A 25,459-nucleotide genomic window follows, 5' to 3' on the forward strand; every position below is an offset into this window, starting at 1 on the left:
TAAAAATAAGAAATCTTGCATCCTTTATTTATATTACATCTGTCACAAAGAAAAAAAATAACATTTTCACTCACAGATAGAAACACATTTTACCCAGTGAAAGTTGCAGCTTTGTTATATTTTGATAAACATACTGCAGAGTTTGATAAACATAAATAATTTGCATGGTTTAGCACCATGCAAATTATTTATTTCTGTTTTAATAAAAAAAAATAAAAAAAAGAAGAAAAAACAACAAAGATTCTCCTTATTGTCATTTTATTGATTTAGGAGCAATAAATTTTTGTTAATTCAAATAATTTCTGTTTGAGTGGTCACAATGTTATTTAGAATAAAAATCTAAAATGTAAAACAAACTGTCCAACACCAACATATAAAATGTGAGAGAAAACACTTATGGTTGTTCTCATGTTTATAGTCCAGCATTTTTAAGGTGAACTCCAATTGATAAATTGCACACCTTGGTTTTTTGCTAAAGTGAGACAAAACAAATGCAAAATGATCAAGTTAAATTAACTAATATCAGCTACCAGGACAACACGTTTCACTAGCAACTTGGATTAAAACAGTCATACAAAGCTTTTAAATACTACCATCAACATTAAAGCTGTGGAGTTAAAGGCGTTTCTATGATGCATCATAAAATGTGATTGTTCCAAAAACAGAAAGATGCTCATCCTTGTGCTTGTCAGCTTTGAACCAACGTCTCAGCAGAGCAGTTTCACTTTTTCTTTACCTCATCAAATGAAGCTGAAGAAGTGACTCACATTAAAGTTTTTTTTATTTTTGTTGTTACTACAAAACTGCCCCCTTTTTAAAGACAGCTGAGATGAATTTGTTTGGCATGATGTCACAGATACCCATGTATCTGCCCTTTCAGGGGTTATGAAATAATGAACTGTATTCATTCACTAGTTTCTTTGTAGAAGGAGGTTTTACTTCATTCCAAGATGGAGGAGCTTCCTGTATGGTCCGGGTCCGCCCCACAGGCCCCTGAAAACAGAAATAAAAAAAATTTGGTAGCAGCCAAGACAATAAAAAAAAAAAAGAAGACGGTATTATAATTAAGCATTTAATAGAGGTATTATTTGTTTGTAACCATGGCAACCTGACGCAGAAAGAGACAGCCTGCCTTTAAACTGTCACCGGTTGCCATGGTTACCTGCCCTTGTCTTGCTGATTTAACGTTAGCTACCTTGTTGTTGGCGAACTACAACTGTTTATAACAGCGTGAAAAAGGAATCTTGCTACGAAATTGACATTAGTGAATAGGATACGTCGTGACGAGCCGTTGCATGCAAATAACGAGAAAACAAAAATGCTCCAAACTTCAGTGGTCAGACACTATTTACTAGGAATGTTAAAGCAATTTTGTACATGATGTCTAATAAGACAAACTGTCCATAGTGAGCAGCAAGAAAGCTGGAATAGGATTTTTCTAAAACTATTAATTGTCTCTAAAAATGTAATTGATATTTAGCATTCAAATGAAACATTATCATTTCTCCCTGTTTTGGTCACAATTGGCAGTCATTTTGACTGCAAGTTTTTTTCCAGTTTCCAGAATTTCACATATGAAAATCACTTGTGAAAACGATGCATCACATCGTCACCTTCCTAAAATAATCACCTAATCATTTTTTGCCAAAAGTTATTTTGGCCCCAGCAAAAAAAAAAAATAAAAAATAAAAATCACTTTTGGCAAAATCTGAATTTATTATTGTTTTGGTTTAGGAAGGTGACGACGTGAAAAATGAACAAGCAGCTGCATCAGAATAAACTGAGCCATCAGAAATCAAAACTGATTTCATGAGCCTCATTTAACAGCCTAAATCATTAGAATAATATCTTCCTGCTGTCTTTCTGTACAGTACAGTGGCTGCCAATGCAGCCTGACTGATAATCCCTCTATCGGTGATTATTGATCGTATGCATACCGGAGAAGCCCGTGCCAGTACAGGTGAGGCATCACATCGGCTTTCATGTAGTACATTAATCTCCGCTCCTTGGCCTGGTTGATTGGGAACGTTTCCAGCGGCTGCCCGTTGTAGTCGAACTCTGCCAGGACCACTGTGTTGTAGCTCGTCACCAGCGGACAGGAAGTGTAGCCATCGTACTACAAAAAAACCCAAAAAAAACAAGACAGCTTCTGTTTGAACCCAAAACAAATGGGCGAATTCAAAATATTAACACAGTTCGGTCTGTCACGATTACAAATTTTGATACGATAAATTGTCCCAGATGTTATTGAGATAAATGATAATATTGTTGTTTTGAGAATGTAATGGTATAATAATGTAAGAACACATTCTCAAAGATCAATACATTTTTAATTTTAATGACCTTTTAGCACTGGAACTATAAGATACTTTAAATATCAAAAATAAACAAAAACAACAGAAACAATAAATGAAATGAATTACAAAGTCTCTGTAATAAAAAAAATGTTCTTCAAAAAAAAGGCCTACTGGAGACCAATGCACTAAATTGAAGACTTTTAGTTTTAATTTATTATGTGATTAATTGATTTATTCCTTATTTTGACAAATCTAAATAATTATTTTACAGAGGAAACAGTTCTTAGAGCTGATAAATGAGTAACTCCAACCTCGGATGCACAAAAAACAGATATTTTCAGTACAAATCCTGCAGATTTCTTTAAAGTTACCCACAACATATTTACTTAACATGTTGTAATTTTCAAATTAACAAAAAATGATACGTAAAAACCGATAATTACTTCAAAAATGTTATATCTTTCATTACATTTAATATTTTTCACCCACTGAAGTCGCCATCTTTTCCACTTGTGGATCAGTTTTCCACAGAGTAAAATATAATGTTTGTGTAAATTTAGACAATGCCACACTGCACCGCTGATGGCTGCAGAAAAAAAAAAAAAGCAATATAAAATGAATATTCCTCAAACTAATCGTGGATCCCTTTAAAGCAAAAACTAAAACACATAGGAGCTGACTAGCAACACTTACCTTCTTATCTGGCTTCCGGTTTTTCAGTAATTGGCCGATGGTTCTGTTCAGGATCGCAGACTGTGCAGCTAGAAACAAAAAAAACAAAGAAAGATTTAACTTGTTTTACAGAAATGAGTTAAAAATCCAGACACTTTCACCATCCTGGAACATCCTTCACATTCAGGAGCGACAGCCTGTCCCAGCATGGTCTGACCAAAACAAACACATCCCGCTAATCCGATGGATGAATGTAGACGATTACAGTGAGCCCTCGCTGTAACGAGGTTCACCTTTCACTGCCTCGTGGATTTTTTTCTGCAGTTTCTTTCCCACAGTGCATTGTGTTCTGCGTCCTGATTGGCTAAACAGTCTCCGCTCTTCTTCTCGATATACCTTAATGTGCCAATAACGTTACGTTCTTTAAATATACGTAATGAAGCTTGGTAAATTTTGGCAAATATTTTTTCCCAGAAGAAAAAAGAGCGACAACAACTACCAATAACCATCTTCTTCTCTCGAAAAAACTCACCTGCACCACAGGCTTCAGAAGAAAAAGACACTAGAGAGCAAAGTGAGGCTGCAGCATCACAGTCAGAGGAACAGTGAAATACGCGAGTCAATTTGTCCTACAGCACTTTGTATTGATGATTAAAATAATTATTTTACTGTAGTTATTTATAAGAAAGCGTTCCATTTGCTTAAAAAATGCTTGGGCCTGAAAACAGGTTTTGTTCTTTAGTTTCAATGTAGAGCATTTAATTATGCTGTATGATAATTGTAAAAAATAAAGGTAACTACTTCACGGATTTCACCTGTCGGGTTCTTTTTGGAACGCAACCCCCCGCGAAAAACGAGGGTTCACTGTACACCTTAAAGAGACAGTGACCCTTTTTTGAAGCCGGTTTCTGTTAAAATGTTACCGCTACTTAAAGTTTTATCACCTGACAACCTAATCATTTATTCATCAAGCTGAGAGGATCATCTAGCCTGGTATTCACCAACCGTAACACGTTTTCCTGATCTATTTCAGCCCTAATGGTGGAGACGTCGATCGATTCAGAAAGAATGAGGAAGTCAAAAATCACATTTTCCACCAAACACAAAGAGCAAAGATCATATTAGGGACTCAAACTCTGCTCCGCTTTCCAGCCATATGGCCAGAAACAAGTTTAAATGGGAGCAGCAAAATCACATGTGGAACTGGAAGACATTTTAAATATCCAAACTAAAAAAAGACAGAAAAAAAACAAATAAAATTAATTATAAAGTCTCTAAATAAAATAATCCTTCAAATAAAGAACTAGTGGAGAACAAAGCATCAAATCAAAGACTTTTCTCACCCAGTTTTTGGTAGAAAAAGAGAAAAAAAAACCAACAGTAAATCATGCAAATTTTAATTATTAAGTTTGTTTTAATTTATCGTGCCTTTAATTGATTTATTGTGACAGGCCTATAACATGTTTTACTGTGAAATATCATCTCTCCTGCCCAGAAATTCAGCTATTAGCATGTCATTATATTAAACTCTAATACAGCAACAGTCTTCAGTCAGAGGCCTCTTTAGATGCGTTGCAAGACTGACTGCTACTGGAGATTGTTCATGCCCAAAGAGCCTTTTTGAAGATAATTGTATAGTATGATTTATGACACCATTTATTTTTTCTTTGGTGTAAATTAAGTATTTATGGATTGAATTGAGCTAGAAAAAGAGACTAAATGTGGAAGATGTAAGTAGATATATCACAATGTCATGTTTTCTAGGGTTGCATCTGATAATGTCGGTAAACATTGTGATGATAAATGGTCATTTCACTCCCTCCAATCGTTCCTGTGTGTGTTTCAGCATGTTGGGTACACTAATCTACCATTAATTTAGTATGAGCATCACGTCTAACAGGCTGAATATTACAGTATGAACTCAGAAAACTTTAAATATATTAGCCAAATATCTGTGCATCATAGAAATATTATTGCAGATTGTTACAGCAATGATGATTTACTTGCGTGATAATCGGCAGCCCTGAGAGTTTTCACACAAATTAATGAAGCTATTAGCTGTGACAATATTTCACAGTAAAACATTAATTTAATCACACAAATTAATGAAGAATGAGGTAATTTTACCTCTAGAAATCACTTATTTTTATATTTCCCTCTTGTTGGTTTGACACAATTCATTTTGCAGATGTTACTGTGGTAACAGATTTCCACAATAATAGCTGCAGCTACGGTGAAATAATGTGGTTTAATTTTAGTGCTTTAGGTGCCATTCTGGAGATGCTACTGCAGGGGGCAGTGTTGCCTCTTCAGATAAATCACATGCAAACAGGGCCCACAGTACAAAAGGCAGTTAACACAAAATTATACCAGATTTATAGTTGTTGCAATGCATTTCTTAGTTTTATTACATTTCTATAAAAGCAACATTTCTGCCTTGTTGATATCGATGGATTAATTCACCAATATGAAAAAATAAAAAATAAATTACACCAGCTGGTATGTTCTATGTAGAGCTGAAATATTGATTATTAAAATAATAAAGTAAAGTAGTAATGGAATAATCTTTAACTGGACTGCACAGACTTAAAAAAGACAATTTTAGTTGCAGCTATAGTTTTATACATTATATTTTGACAATGCAAATTTTAACAAAGCTGAAATTTTTAAATGTAAGTAAATGAAATTAAAATGAAAACTAATATTAAGTAAGATGTAATAAACAATCTGAGGAGCAATAAAATAGAAATTTATTCCCATTTAAAAGAGTTATTGTAGACGGTGATGGCTAGGTAGGACATATCTCCTTTTGGGTAAAAGTCTGTATTGCAGCAAATTTGAATAAGCCTCCGACTGAAGACACTGTTTTTCTAAGACAGATTCATGTAGAGAATAATCATTGAGTAGAAAATATAAATTTTTGAGAGATTTTACAGAGATTAGTAAAAAAAAAAAAAAAGAACATTTCTTCATAAATACCTGAAAATTGAATGGAAACTCCTAAAGTTTTTTTGTTCCACCTGAGTACCACCAATCTCTACTCCGGGATATAAATATATGCAAACAGCCCAGGGGATATTAAGGGCTTGGGGTAATTAAGCTTCAGAGGATAAAAAAAAACAAGCGTTTCCCATTTGAACTGATTATTTAGATTACGTCATGGACTGATTCAGTGTTACAGTCACTTTTATCTGAGTAGCTGTGTAAACATGATGCAGAATCATTGTGAAATAAATATGTAAAATCTGAAAATACAAGCTTGGAAAACCGCCAGCTAGCTCGCGCTCCAACCTCAGCAGCTCTGACTAAATTTATCACCAAGTGCCGGCAGCTTGTTAAAATGTTTGACCCAGTCGCTGCTCTAAATGAGGCACACAGCAGGAAAGGCTAACGCTAATGCTAATGCACACGCCACAACGTTCATGTTAAAGCTGAGGTTAAATTACAGGCTAAAATATTTTATTTTGAAGTGGATGCATAATTTTGCTGCATATGGAGTTGATAAAAGAAATTATTTAAAAAGAAAACCTAAACTGTTATGTAATTTGAGTTTCCTATAGTACAGTGACCTAAATAACTACAAATATGCAACATGAAACCATACAAACGCGTGTGGCTGAACAGGTAAGCTAGTAGGTCCGGGAAACAGAGACAAACTTAATCCCATTTTTTTTCTCCTTTGCTTTTGACTCAGTTTGAGAAGCTGATTTTAATTTATGTTATTTTTCTATCTGTTTTAAGAAATGTGAGAGTCTCTCTTTTTTAAATTCACCCTATAAAGATAAAGAACAACGATCTACAATCTGAACTGCCATAAACTAACTGATAATTACTGGAAAACCTAAAGCCTGCGTGTCGTTTCTTAGCAGCAGGAAGACTTGGCAGAAATAGCTGCAGTTAAACACTGAAATGCTTCTAAAAGCTCAACTAGTAACTGAATGCAGTCTGAAGATGACAATCATTATGCACATCCCTGTTTTTATCACATTGCTACTTTAATTCACGGAGTGGAAAGTTTGATTTGCTTTGCAGACATATGGCGACAATTTTATGACTCGCTAATCTCTATTATCTTAATTATCAAAAATAAAACATGAATTATAGCCTAATTACTGTTCTCCATGTCTCAGATTGTAGCTATTTGAGTTGATAAACATACATATTGTAGCTATATGCATTCAGTTTGAATGCATATAGCGGATCAGAATCCACTCCGAAAGCAGGAAGTGGACTACAACGCAGGAGGTTCTGGGTAAATACAGCCAAAACAAACACGAGAGACTAGCGGTGGCTTTTTAACCACACCCGCTAAAATCTGACGCTACTCCATTTTTGTTTACATTTTATGAAGAGGAAAAGTTGCGCTCATGTTTTCTTCTGAGGTTTTTGTCTCGATTTCTCCCGTAGTTCTTGTTGCAGTGCCACCACAGGCGGGGAGGTGGACGGGTTTCTCAAACAGTTTGGATTGTTTGGTACAGAGCAGTGAGAAAGCGAACCGCACCAGCTGAAAATGAAACAAATGTTGCCATTTTGGTCCCAAATCAAACAGTCTATTGAACATCAGGTGTGGAAACATTCCAATGCCGGCCTTGTGTTTAATTTATTAGAGAGAAACCCAAGAGACCGGTGGTAACTTGGGAGGAGCTGCAGAGCTCAGGTGGAAAAATATTTAAACAGGACAACTTTTTGTTGGGCCTGTCGCAACAAGCAATAAATCATTTAATCGCATGATAAATTAAAACAAACTAAATTTCCCTTTTGCATCATTTATTGGTTTTATTCTATTCAAAAGTCTTCAGTCTGGTGTTTTGATCTCAACTAGCTATTTTTGAAGATTCATTTTGTTTGCAAAGACTTTCTGTTTGTTTATTTATTTTTGGACATTTAAAATGTCTTCCATTTTCAGAGTTAAATATTCAAAAGAATTTAAAAGTTTATTCATCTTTGAAAATGTTTTCATGCATTATGATATTATTAGATCAAAGCATGTTCATTTGTTATGGTGGCCCAGTCAAAGTCTTGCCCACATGAGCTGGGGCAAAATCTCCATCCATTCTGATTGAGCTTAAAAGATTGGGTAAAAGTTAATTTACAATAGCTGTGCAGGTGAAGACATCCTCCGGTACCAACACATTACTCCAAAAGACTGGGTCGGCTTAAACATACCTGCCACACTTTTCAAATTTTTATTTACACAAATTCTGCACTGTTATTCACTACAAAATCCCAATAAAGTTCGAGGTTGTAACGTTACAAAATGAGGAAAAATTTTGCAGTTAGGAATACTTTTGTCATTCACTGCTTTCCATAAATGTTGCACCTCACAGCCGTTGAGGGAACAAAGTAAAACAAAACCCCTCCCAGACTTTCAGCTTCTGCCTTTTGGTAACTCTTTCCACTGTGATCCAACAAGATTCTCCTTTCAGCGTAACAATGACTCAGCTAAAATCTAAACTGGATTGGGTTCAGGACATGCCGTGCTCACACTTGCACAAGCTTCCTTGCGACATTCCATACTTAATTCAGGCAGCCTGGATGTATGGCAACGAAAATGCCTGGTCCAGAAAACATGTAAATATATCGTTAAAAGGACAATTTACTGCCAGCAAGATGTGAATGCATTTGTGACGTCAGAGTGAAGGCTGCTAAGCTCAAAGAAAAATATCTGGCAGAGGAGATAAAGACATTAAGCCATTTCTCTCTGTCCTAAAATTCAAGGATCACAGCAGATAACCAAAGTCCAAACTGCATGTTGGTCATGTGACTGCAGCCTTTTTTTTGTTTAATTTCCTCACGTGTAGCAACTCTTGCACAATACAGAGCTTTTCTTTGTCTGCGCCATATTAGATCTAGCATCAGAAAACCAGACAGATATTTGTTAGATCTATATATGTGACCTGACAAATCCATCCAAACCCTGGATGTCATTTTTAACACCTACTTAAAGACCGGTCAGTATTGTCAGTCTTAAAGGTGATCTATTATGCTTCTGTGTCTATGGGTTATACAAAACATAATTCTTACTTCTTTTTTTAAACAAAATCATTCTTACACTGCAAAAACACAATATCTTACCAAGTATTTTTGGTCTAGTTTCTAGTGCAAATATCTCATTAAACTTGAAATACGACAAACCTTTTAGCTCGATATGACTTCTTGTTTCGAGTAAATAATTGCTCAGTATTGAGGAAAAAGTACTTGTTACAATGGAAGATAAATTAACCCAAATCAAAAATGGTTGAAAACAGATACATTTTTGAAAAGCAGAAGTAGAGACTCCAACACAACCAACAAGAATGCAGCAAGTGGTTTCTGGATGATATGTCAACAGCAGCCATTGTACAGCGCATATAGTGGTAAAACCAGCTGACCAAACCTACTGGAGTTCCTCTAGGGTTGCTAGGTGACAGGTAGAACTCTGCTAGGGTTGCTAGGTAACGACACACACACCAAAAAACATTAACTTGTTATAAAAACAGCTGGATGTTTTTTTTTAAGCGCTGAGCTGTTTTTTGAAAAAGCAGTAGAAACCCTTTAAGATTTCTCAAGCCAAACACTATTCTATATTTAGTCAAAACAAACAAAGTCAAAGTTAAGCTTGTCTTCCTATATTTGGGGTTTAGTTTTTATTATACCTGATGGAGCCTAGAAAGGTCCGTAAGAGATAAGATAAATTACTCAAATCCAATTAAAGGTCTTCATGCTTGCATCCTTAAATGCTTATAGCATTTCTTCATACAAACGTTAATTATTCTGTCCTAAACATTCATTAAAATATTTAATAAGAAGCCTGACAATAAAAATGTAAGTTTTTAATAAATTTTCCATTTATAAGGAGAAATCAGTTTGCAGTAAAAAGAATCCTTTCTGGAAAAACCACATCCTGTTTACAATGAATGTGTAAAGAGAGATAAAGAGATTCACTTTACTGCATCACACAGCCTCAATATTAAAATCTTTATATCAACTAGATAACAACTGTGACAGAAAATCTGGCCTAACCTGACAGTCAGGGCTCACCTGATTTTTTTATATAAAATGTAAGATAATTATCTCCAGAGATAATTATCTTTTTTGACTGAATGCAAAAAAGTCCCTGTATTTTAAACTTTCGTGGTTTATATCTTTACGACGTTCTATAGACAATACAGATTTTAAAGATAAAAGCATCTTAAGTACAAAATAAACAAATTGCTCATCGTCAATACTGTTATTAAATGGATTACAGCAGTTTCCATGATTGTTTAAACTAATAATCACTTACCGACGGCGGCTCCAGTTTTGGCAGTAGGGAGGTTGGTGCAGTCTCCAATCCCAAAAACATTTGGATATTTGTTGTGTTGGAGCGTATCTTTGTTTAAATCCAGCCAGCCGTTCTCATCAGCGAGTGGACTGCCTTTAACCACCAGGCTGGGTCCCATTGGCGGAGTAACGTGAAGCATTTCATACTAATTCAGAAAACAGAGGAGTTTAACATCAAATTATCAAGATAAATTTAAAATAACTTTATTTAAAGGTGACCTATTATGTTTCCCTCAAAGGCTTAGGATAGGTCTATGAGTTATACAAAACATAATCAATACATTTTGAACAAAATTAGAGTTTTGACTGTTTTACGTCCCTTTCAGATTGAGCTGTTTTAGGGCTTCTGTCCCGCATCTTTGGTTGCTAGGTGACAGGCTGGGCTCAGTTGGGGTTGCCAGGCAACGGGCTGGTGATTTGTTACATTACATTCCAAAGGTTTTTGAAATGGCTGATTTTACAGACACCAAAAAACATTAACTTATTGCCAAAGAAAAAAAAAAAAAGAATTTTGCATAATAGGTCACCTTAAAGGGAGAATGGAAACAATGGAAAATATAGAGGCAGTTACCTCAAACACTTTGGTCTCTCCTGGTTTGTCAAGGTTTTCAAACACGGCTTCCTGTTTGTCTGGCCGCACTTCGATCAGATTGTGTCGGAGGTTTATTTGTAGATCGCGGGTTTTAACGATGTCCCACAACGTGTCGGCGTATTTCTTGATCCCAAAGAGCACCGGCAGTGATGTGTTGTATATCACATTGGCCTTTGCCCTTTTTCCTGTCTTAAATACATAAATATAAAAAGTGTCCTTGTTAAAATTCAGAACAACACATTTAAACTCTTTTAAATACGTTCGTCTTTGGATCCTAAAGACTAAGTACCTTTCTCAGGTAAGCATCTGATAAGTACATGATCTTCTGTGGCGCTCCGGCGCATTTCACAGGAGTGTTTGGGAAGGTGAACACAGCGTTGCCCTCTTTGAAGCTCTGCAGAGCCTTCCAGGTTTGCTCCACAGTTTGGACAGAGTAGTTTGATCCAATCTTTGGATGCTCAAACGCCTCTGGCAAGCCTTTAATCTACAATTAAAAGAATATAAATTACCACTTTGCAATTTGTACTATAGTTTTGTACTCATGTGTTTCATACCTCCATTTTGAACCTATAAACAAACCATTTCAGACCCATACGAATCACCAGTTCAAAACAGTCACTGAAAAGTTAATTTTGTTCAAAAAGTGAATCTCCTATTTTACATAGATTAAATACACACAGTGATATTTCTGGTAATGTTTTTGATTATGACTTCTGGTTAAAGAAAACCCCAAATTCAGTATCTTTGAATATTAGAATATTACATAAAACCAATAGAAAGGAGTTTTCAATAGAGAACTATCAGCCTAGTAAAAAACATACACATACTGTATAGTATATTCACTCAGTACACGTTTGGGGATCCTTTTACTGCATTTGTTTCACAATATTCTTAAGGAAGCAGATATCACGTTTTTTTCCTTCCACTCAACTTTCCGTTAATATACTTGAATACAGAACTCTGAATGGCCAGCTTTTTTCATTGACTGGTTAAAATCCATGTGAAGGAGGCCAGTGACCGTCAAGACCGTAATAAAACATTTCTGTCTTAAATGTCCTGTTTTTCAAAAGAAAAATAATTATTTAATATTTAATTTTTTGACAATTTTTCATTTGTGTAAGTAAATGAATTAAGATACAATAGATAAATTAACTTTTTCATGATTTCCTTATTTTTCTTTTAGGAGTTAGATATATTGATAAATAAATACTTTTATAAAACTGCTCAAATCTCTCACTTAATTGACTGAACTATATGTAATTTCCCATTGCCACTGAATATTGTTATGAACCTGGTTTGGGCTAGCTAAATTTTATGAAGGGCTTAAGATTATGACCTCTGATCAAACCATAAAACGAAATAGAACTTCCTGCTGCCTGTTCATATCAGGAAACGTCAAGCATAAAAACGCCACAACAGCACATGTTCAAACTGGTGAAGCAATGAAATTACCAGCACTTTATGTAATTACATTACACAAAATGTAAAAAGGAGAAACAAATAGGTGCGGAAAGCATGACCGTACCTTTTCATAATGGAGCTGTAAGCCAAGAGCTACTATCAAATATTCATAGGAGATCTGTAGAAGAAAAGAATCACTTCAAACTCATGTTTTATTCCACTAATCTTTCAGGTAACAGTCTAGAAGAATTAAATCACCTCAGTCCCGTCGTCTACAAGGACAGTGTTTTTGTCTGGGTGTATTTCCTGAACCTTGGATTTCACCCACTTCACACCCGATGGCATAACACTGGCAGTGGGACGAGCCGATGAAGCGACCGTTTTAGCTCCGGCCCCAACGAGCGTCCATATCGGCTGATAGTAATGCACCTGACAGAAGCAAAAAAAAAGTTAGAGAAAGCTGCTTTGGAAACTTTCAAAGCTGCAAAAACACAAAATGTTACCAAGTATTTTGGTCTAGTTTATGTGCCAATATCTTAGAACTCTGGAAATAAGACAAAACTGAGTCATAAGTAACTTCTCAGCTAGAAATATGTTTGATTTTATATTAATGAAAGTAATATATTTGCAGATTTTCACTTATAAAAAACATTTTTCCAATGTATTAGGTGAAATAATCTGCCAATTGAAATAAAACTTTTTCATCAATATTAAAGAATTATTGACTTAAAATAAGTTCCTATATCTTGCTGAAAAGTTACTTTTAATTAGTAAACTTGGAATAAAACAATACTAAGATATTTGCTTTAGAAACTGGAGCAAAAATAATTGGTAAGATTTTGTGTTTTTGCAGTTCAGTTATTATTAAGGGTGCCCCGATTGCAGTTTTTTGGCCGATCACTGATTACCGATGTATAAAAAAAAATGCTTGTTTGCCAATTCCGATTTTAGTGAAAATGTTGGGCTAATTGAGACAAGGCCTATCAAAATAAGCAATAAATAAATTGTGCTTAATTAATCAAACACACTCAATAATTTCCATAATTCACTGTTTTTCTCTTTTTCTACCATACCTGGATGACAAAAGTCTTTGGGCTCAACTAATCATTTTTTAAAGGACAATTTTGTTTATAGAAACTCTATATTTAATTTTGTTTGTGGTTTCTGTCGGGGTTTTTTAATTTATTTTGGATATTTGAAATATCTTCCAATTCCAGTGTTAAATGTTCACTTGAATTTAAAGTTTATTAATTAATCCATGAGAATGTGATCTTACAATATTATGCCATTGCCATTACATAACTTGAAAATGGTCTCAAAACAACAATAATATTGTATATTGCAATAACTTTTGGAACAATTTTTCATTTATTTGCTATCCTAACAGGCCAAATTTCAGACCAAATAACTTGACTGACTTTAAGTTTTTGGTAGAAAGGAGAAAAACAACAAATCACCAAATGCAAATTGCCAAGGTAGGTCAGATTGGGTTCACAAGTAAGTATCAGCTGATCAATGATCGCCCAAAATTAAGGAAATCGGCTGATTTTATCGGTGGACCCCGACCAGTGTTGGGTAGTAACGGATTACATGTAACGACGTTACATAATTTAATTACAAAAAAAGATTAACTGTAATTCGTTACAGTTACATTGAGAAAATATGTAATCCAGTTACAGTTACTTTCGAAAATATTAAGAATTACAAATTTAGTTACATTTTTAAAAAAAATATAAACAAAAACCTTTGCGAAATATGTAATGATATTTTTATTGCTTTGCGCCCTTTATCGCCGTTTCCCGCTACGACTCCTTGTCTCTATCACAGCCGCAATGCCACTCTGATGCTCCATCCTGTGCTGGCGGAGCCTCCCGGAGGAACAGCAAGCGAGCGGACGGTTCCATTTCAGCTCAAGCAGCGCATCAAAAATGACAGCCTTCCATCACTGGAAATTTAAGGAGCATTTTATTTATGTAACCCAGGCTCTCCCTCTTCAGACCTGCAGCTGGTGGAAGACACCCTATGAGCTCTGCGTTGTGTTTCTTTTCGTGAAAGTGGGGTGTGTTCGGTGCAAAACAAGATGCAATCTGCAGCCAACTGGCACACTGAACAAACAGAAAAAAAGATCGGCAAACCAACGCAATGTATATTTTACACCGGGCTAGCGGAGCTGCTGCTTACCTTACAGACAGTAAACACACTGTAAGGAATACAGCAGCTCGCGCGCAAAAATCCCCTGCACTACGGTGTCCCCGGCAGGACAAACATCTCGGAATTGTGGTAAAACCAGCAATTACAGAAAACAATAGTACCCTCTTCTGTAACATTTATGCACTGCTTTACATTTACATCTGTGAAAATGGCTCAAATTTAACCGTGCAGTGCAATAAGTGTTTGCCGGCTATCAAGAACTTGTCCACGTCGAAGCAATCTATGTCAAACCTGAGGAAACATTTAGAGGTAAATGCAACTCACTGATAGACGAAGCGTATTGTTTTACAAATATTTGACTGTTTGGTGTTGATGCATGACAAACGTTGGAATCTATTCTTTCCCATCAGACATTGTATGCAATGTGCTAGTGTTATGGTTTTCATGAACATAAAGTAAACTAGAAAATTCCTGAAGAAATTTAACTGGGGCCTGCCAAAGTGTGCCCGTCGGTTTGGACCCAGGGTTCTGATGCTAAAAATTAGCATCAATGCTAAGCTTAGCTAAATAGTAGTTATTAGCTTGTGGAAAGTCAGAAGTATGTTAGGTAAGCTGGACATACACCATTCAGTCTGTTAAAATGAGTCTATAAGCTGAAATTAGCCGAAATGCTAATGTAAGCCTAAATACTTTCAGCAGCATGTGGGGTATCATTAGAATGTTCTCTATAATTTACTTACTCCATTCAGTATACTAACCATGGCTATTAAGTCAGAAAAATAGGTAATAGCTTATTTAAGCTAAAAGGCTAATGCTAATAAACTGCCTTGCTGTGCAAAGCAGTCCCCTAACCTGATAGAAACAGATAATGCAGAATCATATTATTGCACTGCCTGTGCACTAAGAAAAATAAAATGTTGAACATGGGTCAATACTCATTAAAACCTTAAAGTAATCAAAAAGTAATCAAAAGTAATTAGTTACATTACTTTTTAAAAGTAATCGAAAAAGTTACACTACAATTACATTTTAAACAAGGTAACTTGTAACTGTAACGGATTACATTTTTAAAGTAACTTACCCAACACTGACCCCGACATATAATTTGTGATTACTCTCATATCCTTGCCTCGGATGGCTCCACGACAGCCACATTGTCGGCTCCGAGCATTCTCTTCATCCGTGCACTCATGCAGATGCCCCCACTTCCTCCTCCGAGGACCAGCATCTTGTAGTGCTCCTTAGCAGACGCCCGACTGCTGGTGTGGAGATGAGAGATAGCGACGCCCGTGGAGTGGCGCAGCTTCAGACGACGCCACAAAGAAGCCATTCTGATCCTGGTTCTCTGGGGACAAATCATTTCTGCTCAGTAATAATTTCACCAAGGCCTCAAAACTCATAAAATCTTGCAACAATCTGCACTTCCTGTTTTGCTGCTGCTGCATGAAGAATTTTACAGTGTTAGGGTGGCAACTTGTTTTTTTAAGTGGCAGAAACAGAGAATTAGGTAACTTCTTAACATTGTTTTTTTTTTTTTTTTCGGAGATTAAACAAATGCTTGTGCTGCAGAGGTTTGATTGTGGCTTTAAAAAACCACAAACATTGTAACTTACGGGTGAACCACAGCAACCTTTGCAAAAGCATAGAGAACGTGCAAAACTCGCTATATTTAACAGCAGGAGACATTTTTTTTAGCTGTGAGGTGAACCTAGCAGTTAACTTCTCTGTTGAACTTAAATTTAATAAACGCAAATATCCAGCAGAGCCAGGCAAGCAGCAGAAGTAAACATTGGCCTAATCAGGGTACAGTAGGAGAGAGCAGGCCGGACTGACCCCAATCTAGGAGCATTTTGCATGGTCAACTGTCCTCAAAACAATCATTCCTGTACATAAACACACCGACGGACATTATGTTCGGTTGTAGAAAAAAAAAAGACACTTACCTTGAAGAGCAGGAATTGTTAACCGCCTGTTTTTGCCGCCAATTCTGGCAAAAGAGAAGAAGAAACCCTAAATGGACGATTAAATTCTTCCTGGTTACACCTCGGTGGAAAAACAGCGGAATAGCTCTGCACCTCAGAGTCGGACGCGATATGAGCCTGGCAGATCCCCCGCGCTTCCAACGGACAGAGCCAGCTTCCAATCAGAATGCACCTCCAGGATGTTTGTCCCGCCTCTCTGGACGTTTGACCAATCATAAAGCAGCACAGTAAAATGTTACACAATTAGCTTAAATTTTATAAACAGTGAAACACATTTGACCTTCGCAACGATGTGGAAAATGTAAGGCACATCATTTTCATTACTAGTGATGCGGATAATAATTTATGTACCTGGAAATGTGACAGTTATTTTGTTCTACGTGACTTTGAAACTGAGGGTATTTCTAAGTGGGCGGGTTTGGGTCGGTGTCAGCAGGGAGACGGCGCCCATCCGTAGGCATGTGGTTATGCATCCGGGACAGAAGAGTAGGTCATGTGTACAGTACAAACCCATACTTATCGCTGTTTTTTCTGAGAGTGTAAGGGGAATAATCACTGGAATGCAACAGAGCTTTTCTAACTACATTCACTATAAATGGAAACAGACAAACAGTTTCTGCAAAATTATAGTGAATTCAGAGGCCACAATAGAATTTCAATTAGGACAATTCAAAATGTGAAACAGCAATGAGTAACTCAGGTTATGTCATTTAAAATTTAAATATGACATAATCAGATGGACCAAAATATAAGGCTAAGTGGAAATTTAGGCATTTTAAAGACGAAAATTGCACTAATTCAAATTAGTATCAAAAAATAACAAACTTAGGGAAAAGAAAAAGTTCCAAAACAATTTTTTTCAATAAAAAAGCTTCTGAAACTTTAACAAAAACTGCAGGTCTGTATCTAGTGAATTTTTGTTTAAAACATGTTTGTTTTCATTCAGAAGGTGGAGGATGCAGAAATTTGATACTTCATAATAAAATTATTCAAGTGAAAATAAAAAGTACAGCATAGGCCGGATTTACAGGGATGTATCCGGTACAGAAAAAAAATCCTCTACTAATGGAAATTACAACACTTTATTTAATTTCCCTTTGGGATCAATAAAGTATTTTTTGAATTTGAATTAATTGGTAATCCATACACAAATAGATGCCTGATGGGTTGAATATGTCTCCTGAGCTCCATGTTGTTTTAACCCAAGAGGTAAAAAAACCAAAACTTAAACCTAATCAGTTATTTCAGAAAATAAGCTAGATTTAACTCGTTCACTAGCAGTGATTTCATGAAAAACAAGCTGAAAGAAGTGCAAATAAACATTTGACAATATGTTTAAAAAGTAGCAGCCCTGTTGGACTTTGAGTGATAAATCAGAATTTTTTAAGTGAAAATGAAACACAATTAAACCATATTATTTTGTTTTTCATGAGAAAACACAATGTACTGCTGTACAGTTCAGTTTGTGGCCTGTTGGCCATTCATGGATAACAAAATGTTTGCTGAGGTTGTAATGGCTATAAACAGTTTGAGATCTACTGTACTGAAGCATTTTTAGCAACTGAAAGGTCAAAATCTGAGACATCTGCTGGAACACATGAGGCACAACACAAAATCTCTTTGTCACCATGACTCAGCTTATCTCCACTGATCATACTGGTTTTACTGGTCCCTTTATCATTCATAGAAACAGGCTCCATTCTGTTATTTATATACAAATAGATCTGCAGTGTCTATCTCCCTTTTGCCCACTCAGAAGTGGTAGTCCATTTCCCTCAGTTTCCATCTTTGCTCAACTTGGTTGATTTAACACTCTGTACTCTACAAATACATGGACTTCTGTTCCATTAACACTGAATGAATAAACAGGCTTTAGAGCAGTGAAATCTTTCTAATAACAGCATCTGGTGCTTGTATATTCCCTGCAGGCTTTGCTTTGCCCTCTGGACACCTGTTTTGTTATTTCACAGCACAGGAACACCAGTCTGTTACTACTGCACAGAAAGCAAGACACACATAGACGCAAGATTTTCCACATTTTTTAAAGTAAAGCTTCCATATTTTCTGGTTTATTTGCAACAGATTAACAAAAAGCAACACATAATTTTGAGGTGTAAAATGAAACTTGGGTTTCAAAAATGTTTACAGTTTTCCTTCTAATTGGCCTCTGGAAGGGCGTGGCTAGATGAGCGGCTCTCAATAATACAATCAAAGTTTGGACTCGCAGCATTTAAAAGACATGTTTATGTGGGTTTATGGCTATTAATGCTACCATATAATTGGCTGAACATAAAGACAAAAGACAATCAAATAGTTTATTTGTAGAGAACAGCTCAGCAACAAGGCAGTTCAAAATGCTTAAATCATAAAAGCACAAAAATAAAAAGTCATAATCATAGAGTCAACAATTTCAGAAACCAGTAACAAACATTATATTTTGCCGAGTGACATCATCAAAAAGATCAATACAAATCATATGTGTATAGGTTAGCTATTTATCATTGCCACTATGCTAGCTATGAAAAATAGCTAACCTAGCTTAGCTTAAAAATAACAAAATTAGAATTCCCTAAAGCAATATTTTAAATTTTGTTTTACATAAGTCTGACATAATATTATGACATACAAGTCTTTTGTAATAGTCAATATTGACAATTATTGATTAGTTTTTTTGTTTTAAATGTCTGAAATACAACCAAACTGGTGTATTTTAGACATTAGTTCCTGTTTTATCCAGTTTTCCCTTCACACTGTTTTTTAAAAATTATTTTTAAGGAGCTATATGAGACATGGAAGCTAAATCTTAAACTGCTGCTGTGCAAGTTACTCAACAGGTTGTTGCTAAGTAACCAAAGAACGTGGGTTGCTAGGTAACCAAACTCAAGACAGTGAGTTGATTCCACCAACATGGATTTTTTTTTCTTTTGCGTTAACTTGCAAAAGTATTGCATTCCCTCACAATAATATATTGATTATTTTATGCGGCATAAATGAAAACTTAAAGTCTTTCAGCTATATTATAAGGTTTTGGTTTTTCCATGTATGTTAATATCTCATTTGTGAATGAAGTTTTACAGGAAGAAGAAAGAAAAAAAAGGAAAGAAAGAAAGATGCAGCCAAACTATTTGGACTATTTTTGAATTATTTTCATGGGGTAATAAAATCATGACAGTTCAGATCGTGTCTTTTTGTGTTTCTGAATGGCAAATAAAGGTTATTTTCATGTGCAATAACATCCTAGCCTTACAAAAACACACATGAACACGCATTAATAGATCGATTTTCAATCAGCTTTTTTGCACCAGAAAAATTTTTTATAAACGTGTTTTCACTGAGGCTCTTTGTATAACTTCTCACTTTTAAATTGACATCTGTTACTGTACATAAAATACACAAACAACACAACAACAACAACAACAACAACAACAAAAAAGAAAAGAAAATAGCGGGCTCCGTACTTTAAGATGATTTTGACCCTCGGTGCAAAAAGTTTGGATACCATTGGATTAATGCATTTATTCCCCCTCCATTAATAAGTTGCATTCTACCTACACACCACGTGAGGGCGCTAGAATCATCCAAATCAAACCTACTGTTGGGAATAAAGAAGGAAAACAAAGAAAAACGAAAATTAACATAATTACTTAATTTCACCTCTAGATCTTTAGTAAACACGTTTATTTAAATAATTTAGATGTAACCTTAAATAAGACCAGATATTTTTTATTTGTTTTTTAAGGTTTTTAAAGTACAAAAAAGTAGACATTAAGAGTAATTAATTCGCAGTGTATTGTTAAAATCAGAGATAATGGGTTTATTTTCTTGATAAAGCTCCTGCCTCTCTGCTGATTCCTCGCTGCTCTCTTGTTTCTCCTCAGATTATGAGTCTCAGAGGAGCGGGACGGATTTTCTGCCTGCACCATTTTTTTTCTCCCTCTCACCCTCAGCAGCCCACACCTTTCCTCTCTGCTTCTGCTGCCTATTACTCACCTCGGCTCTGCAGCATCTCCACACGAGTCCAGCCGAGCCGGTTCTGGTTCTGGTGCTGGTGGGAAACATCATGGTTCGAGCGGCGCCTAATTCACTGTGAGGAAAATGTGCGGAACGCGTCGCTTGGAATAAACAAATGGTCGCTACAGATTGCCAGGATTCATGGAGACAACACAAGACTGCGCCTGTTACAAAGTTGTGCAAGGTAAGACCGGAGAGACTGAGCATTTACCGGCTGTTCCTGCACCCATTTTGTAAAAACTGACACATATCAACAAGGTCTGTGAAGCGATTCCCATACCTTTACTTAAACTTACCCAGAGTACGATAAGATATTCATCAATCAGTACTTGCTTCCTCTCGCTGACAGTTTTTAACAAGATAGAAAATATGATAATGAACAGTCCCTCTAGCCTTTAAACAAAGATATATTTTGTAAATTTAACGGCAATAAAAGCAGAAGATTTAGTAATTTCAATTTAAAGTAAAAGTCAGGGCCGGTCCAAACCTTTTTGGGGCCCTAAGCAGATTTTTACTTACCAACATGTCAACACCAGAAGCAACAGTTTGTACATCCCTACTATTATTAGCATAATTTGTAATTAACGTACATTGCACCAGTGTTTTTATGACTATTGATTTTAACCTTACAGAAGTAGCAAAAAAAGATTTTATATTTGAAATTCAGAGTGGTACCTCAGTGTGCTATGTATGTAACATGTAAGTGAAAGTATCCGCCAATGGAAATACATTTTTTAAATCAATAATAAGGAATTAATTGCTTAAAACAAGCTCTTATATCATTCTGAAAAGTTGCTTGTAAGTTAGTTTTGTCTTATTTCTGGACTTGGTAAGATGAAATGTTTTTGCAATAAATGCACTCTGTTCCACTCACCTTGGATCTTCAGTTAGGCTGGGGATTTTCTCACCACTGCTGCTCATGTTTTTAAAGTTTGCAAACAATACGGTGTGTTTAATAACTGTTAATTGTTTAACATTTTATTTCTTTATGTTTCCTCCAGGGAAAGTCTGGGAACGTCCCAGGAAAAAATGCCATTCTGGAGGAGAAATACATATGTTGGTAAGACACATTTGCTTGTATTTATTCTGTATTCTGACAGAAATATTCTTGATATTTAGAAATCAAGCATTTTGCAGCCTGCTGTTAAAAAATATAAAGGCTAGTTGTATGGGTGGGCAATACAGACATAGAATTTTGTCATGATATTTTATGGTTCGATAGTGACAATGATAAAAATCATAATGAAAAACTAGTTATTACGTCTTTTCTTAGGTAACCGTATGACACAGCAAGCATATAGCATCTCTTGAAAAATGTTCAGCATTTTAAATTGACTTTGTCAGGATGCCGCTTAGTGAAGACAATTTCATTTATATCATTAAACTGTACAGGAGAACTGCATTTAATCATATTTTGACATTTACAGATATTTGTGGAACAAATAATAAAAATAAAATTTCCAATAATGTCAGTTTTTTTTAATATCATTAAAGGAATTTTATCAAAACAGCATTAAATCAAAATTGTCAAAGACATTTCCGCAATAATTTTTTTTTTCATGGTATGTTTGCCCAGAATTTCCACAACAGAATAACACAAATTCAGTAAAAGAATTTTTTTTTATCCCATAACTCATATTAACCAAATCACCAGTAGCAGTCAGTCTTCCAACAAATCTAAAGAAGTCTCTGACTGAAGACTGTAAATGTGGAATATTCTACAGCAGGACCAGAAACTATCCACTTCGATTCCACTGGGACAATTCAAATTTCTTTTAAGACTTATCTTTTAATTTTCTAGTTTTAGGGTGAAACTTTGAAGAAATTAAGTCCAAAATGTTTCCAGAAGCTTTTATTGCATCATTTTACTGAGACCTGCTCAGACTTGCAGGCATCAAGGGACATACCTTTGGACAAAAAAAGAGGCAAAAATTACAAAGTAAAAACACAAACTAACTTGAATTAACATAAACTGCATGCATATTTTGCTAAAAATTATAAACGTGAAACAGGCCAGAGTGAACAAGCGAAGCAGGTTTGTTAATAATTCATCATTTTAGTAACTGATAGCTGATCTCAGTCGATGTGTGAGATCATCTGTCTTGTTGCAGCTTGCTGCAGGTGTGTTATACATAATTGAGGAACAGTTTAACCTCGTCTGGATACAGCAGGTTTATCTTCTGTGAAATGTAAGATAACGTTCGAAAATTCGACTGTAAGGTTGTGGCTAGTGTTTCTGACGGGGTTTGTTTACTGTTTAGACGTAATTAAATAAGATGGAGCATTGTATCGCCCCTTAACTTAACCCAGAGGGGAATGAATGGTTAAGTTGTTGCAGAGTTAGTGGGGTAAGATGGGCAGGCAGAGACAAGCTCAAGGTGCCACAGGTATTTTCTCACCTTTGTGTTGCCAAATTACTGATATAGACCAAGTCAGTGAGGCGTCATTTCCAATGAAAACTGTTAGCGTGGCAAGGTTCATAAAAGCCTCTACATGTAAGATAGATAAAGACACAGATAAAACAAAGGGTAATATAACTATAAACAGTGTATCTCTTTTCCAGTTTGGTTTTCAAACAAAAATACAAAATGGGACTTTAAAATTCTGATTTCAATAATTAATTGGCAAAAAATATATCCAACTAGACCAACCTGGTCCTGTGTGAAAAAGTTTCCTGTTTTGTTTCTGAACAGCCTGGTTAAGGTTGAACATGTCAATCAGGTTTAAATCCAGGCAGCTTTGACTAGGCCACTTTTATTTTTAGGAATTGTGAGACTTTGTTTTGTTTTTGGTCACTAATGGTTGCAACTCTCTCCTATGGATGCCTTTTTATTTTATTTTATTTTATTTTTTTGCTCAGCCTTATGGTCATTTCCTGGTTGATTAAAGTGTTTTGATTATTGTTGGATAATAAACTTTGACCCTAACACTAGGCAAGGCTGACCTATAGGTAGCTTTAGTTCTGGGCTGTTCTGGGTTTTGTTGTGAGTTTTTAGGTTTAGTTTGGTTGGTTAGCCTCACAGCTGTTCCATATTAAATTTTTTTGAGCATAATAATCAAAAGAAAAAGCTAAATAATGCAACTGAGCTGCAACTTTTTAACAAAGATCCAGTTTGATCTGGGTAGCTTTTTCCCCATAAACCAAAATAAAACATAATCAAATCATAACTTTTCAAGTAACTCTGTTACAAAACTACAAGCAGACGACTGCCGAGCGTTTTCTCCTGCATACTTTGTGCTATTTTAACCATTCAACTTTTATACTATTCAGGTTGCTCTTCTCATGCCAGCTATATCTCTTGGTATTCATAACCTTCATACTTTTTATAATATTCAGCATTTTATGGATTTTTCACCCCATAGAAATGGGGGAAACCGCTACATCCTGTGGCAGAACTGAAGATTACAATATAAAATGTCCTTTGTGTTTCACAGTTCATGTCTCAGGTCGGCTTCAAACACTTCTGCCATTTTCACCAAAAGCATTCAGCATTCATACTTGCATTTTCATAGGAAATGCACTTTCTAGTTTTTACTATTTTCTCCCAATATGAGTACCTTCAATCAATGCGCAGTTTTTATTTGACAATATGATAACCAGCATATTTTGAGCTTCATATTTGTTGGTCACACACCAGATTAAAATTCTGTGTTTTTCCTCTTAGTAAAAAGGTTTATTGTGGTATATTTGTTAAATAAAAGTGTTAGAAATGACTAATATTTGTCATATCTGCTGTGAATCTAACCCGGTTTTCCCAGTAAAAGGCTCTTCAAGGAGTAATTTTTCTTTATGAAAGTTCATCTCCAGATTTCTAAATCACAAGTTAAAATAAAATGCAAGATATTAAATAATAAATCAATATGGAGCAAAAGCACTGCTGTTCATAACTGCTCCTACTATAAAGGATAAAATTGCATCTAAAAATGCTTTGTCACTTTATGTGAGACGGTTCAAGAACTGGAGGGACAAGTTCAATTTTGTTAAGTGACTGGAATATTAAAATAATCAAAAAGCTGCTGGACAGAAACATTTTTCTGCTTCCTCCATGGAAACTAAGCTGCTGAATAATGTGTCATTTGTTGAACTTTGTTAAAAAGTTTGGTAATTTGGGCCAGAAGGTTACATGAATTCATGTTGAATATTAATATATTTTTCAATAAGCAATAAATCAATTAATCACATGATAATTTAAAACAAGCTCAATTATTTCCATTTGCAAGATTTTTTTTTCTCTTGTCTCTCTTTCTACTCAATTAGCCCATTTTTTTTGAAGAGCAACTTTGTTGATATTTATTTTGTTTATTTATTTTGGATATCTAAAATATCTTGCATTTTCAATGTGACATAGATGAGAAATTAAAGTTTATTTATATTTATTTAAAACAAGCTCCTATTTCTTTCTGAAAAGTTAATTTTAAGTTAGTTTGGTCTTATTTCAAGTGAACTAAGATATTGCACTAGAAACTAGACCAAAAAGATTTTGTGGTTTTGGTCAAAAATGGTCCAAAACAACAACATTATAATTTATCACAATAATTTCAGGGACTATTTATTGTCCAACAAAATGTGTTATTGTGGCAAACTATAAATATGTATACTGAAAATATTTGGTTCTCTGTGTAATTTTTGACAGTGTGTAAAAATATTAAACTTGTGCGCCTATGTCTTGTACGTCAGGTTGTATCATTTGTCTCTAAAGAATAACACTTCAAATCAATTAATCTGGTTATTAATCAATTATTTAGATAAAAATGGCCACATTTTACAGATTTTTCATTGAACCAGTTAAGCATATTTTTATACAATATTAGAAATACATTAGAAGATTGAAGTAAATAAATAAATTCCTTTTTTAAATGAGAAAATAAATGTTTTATTTCCTAAAATCCAATAACAAAACTTTCCTTTGGTGAATTTGAACCAGGTAAAGCTAAAACTATTTTAGAGTTTTAAGTAGAACATATTCTCAGATAAGTGTTTTATTTTATCTTAAATGCAAAATGTATATATATTTTGTACAGTTTTGGCTTAATTTCTGCTCTGAGTATGT

At 35.0% G+C, this 25,459-nt stretch overlaps 2 protein-coding genes across 6 annotated transcripts in view; one reads left to right on the forward strand and one right to left on the reverse strand.

Annotated features, from left to right (window-relative positions):
• atp8b4 (ATPase phospholipid transporting 8B4) overlaps nucleotides 1-25,459 on the forward strand; it is a 63,427-nt gene that overhangs the window by 18,671 nt on the left and 19,297 nt on the right. For 4 of the 5 annotated variants that reach the window (XM_044125357.1, XM_044125362.1, XM_044125361.1 and 1 more), the window contains exons 2-3: nucleotides 20,276-20,592; nucleotides 21,410-21,468. In XM_044125357.1, the coding sequence (XP_043981292.1) occupies nucleotides 20,279-20,592; nucleotides 21,410-21,468 (373 nt within the window). In that variant the 5' untranslated portion in view covers nucleotides 20,276-20,278. Of the gene's footprint in view, nucleotides 1-16,688; nucleotides 16,699-20,275; nucleotides 20,593-21,409; nucleotides 21,469-25,459 lie in introns of those variants that run through there. The other variant, XM_044125360.1, reaches the window with a different exon arrangement.
• On the reverse strand, nucleotides 11-16,515 carry sqor (sulfide quinone oxidoreductase). The gene is made up of 10 exons (XM_044125366.1): nucleotides 16,359-16,515; nucleotides 15,545-15,760; nucleotides 12,523-12,693; nucleotides 12,389-12,442; nucleotides 11,153-11,347; nucleotides 10,843-11,052; nucleotides 10,234-10,417; nucleotides 2,991-3,058; nucleotides 1,938-2,116; nucleotides 11-993 (listed from the first exon to the last, which is right to left on the reverse strand). The coding sequence occupies exons 2-10, from the start codon at nucleotides 15,743-15,745 to the stop codon at nucleotides 936-938; spliced, it is 1,320 nt and encodes a 439-aa protein (XP_043981301.1). The 5' UTR covers nucleotides 15,746-15,760; nucleotides 16,359-16,515; the 3' UTR covers nucleotides 11-935.

This window comes from Gambusia affinis, linkage group LG08, assembly GCF_019740435.1.
Source record: "Gambusia affinis linkage group LG08, SWU_Gaff_1.0, whole genome shotgun sequence".
Taxonomy (NCBI): domain Eukaryota; kingdom Metazoa; phylum Chordata; class Actinopteri; order Cyprinodontiformes; family Poeciliidae; genus Gambusia; species Gambusia affinis.

Coding starts and splice junctions, on each gene's coding strand:
- sqor (XM_044125366.1), bottom strand. CDS start 15,745: ATGGCTTCTTTGTGGCGTCGTCTGAAGCTGCGCCACTCCACGGGCGTC. Junction 12,443..12,522: donor TTGTAGACGACGGGACTGAG/GTGATTTAATTC, acceptor TTTCTTCTACAG/ATCTCCTATGAATATTTGAT. Junction 994..1,937: donor TACTGGCACGGGCTTCTCCG/GTATGCATACGA, acceptor TTCTGTTTTCAG/GGGCCTGTGGGGCGGACCCG.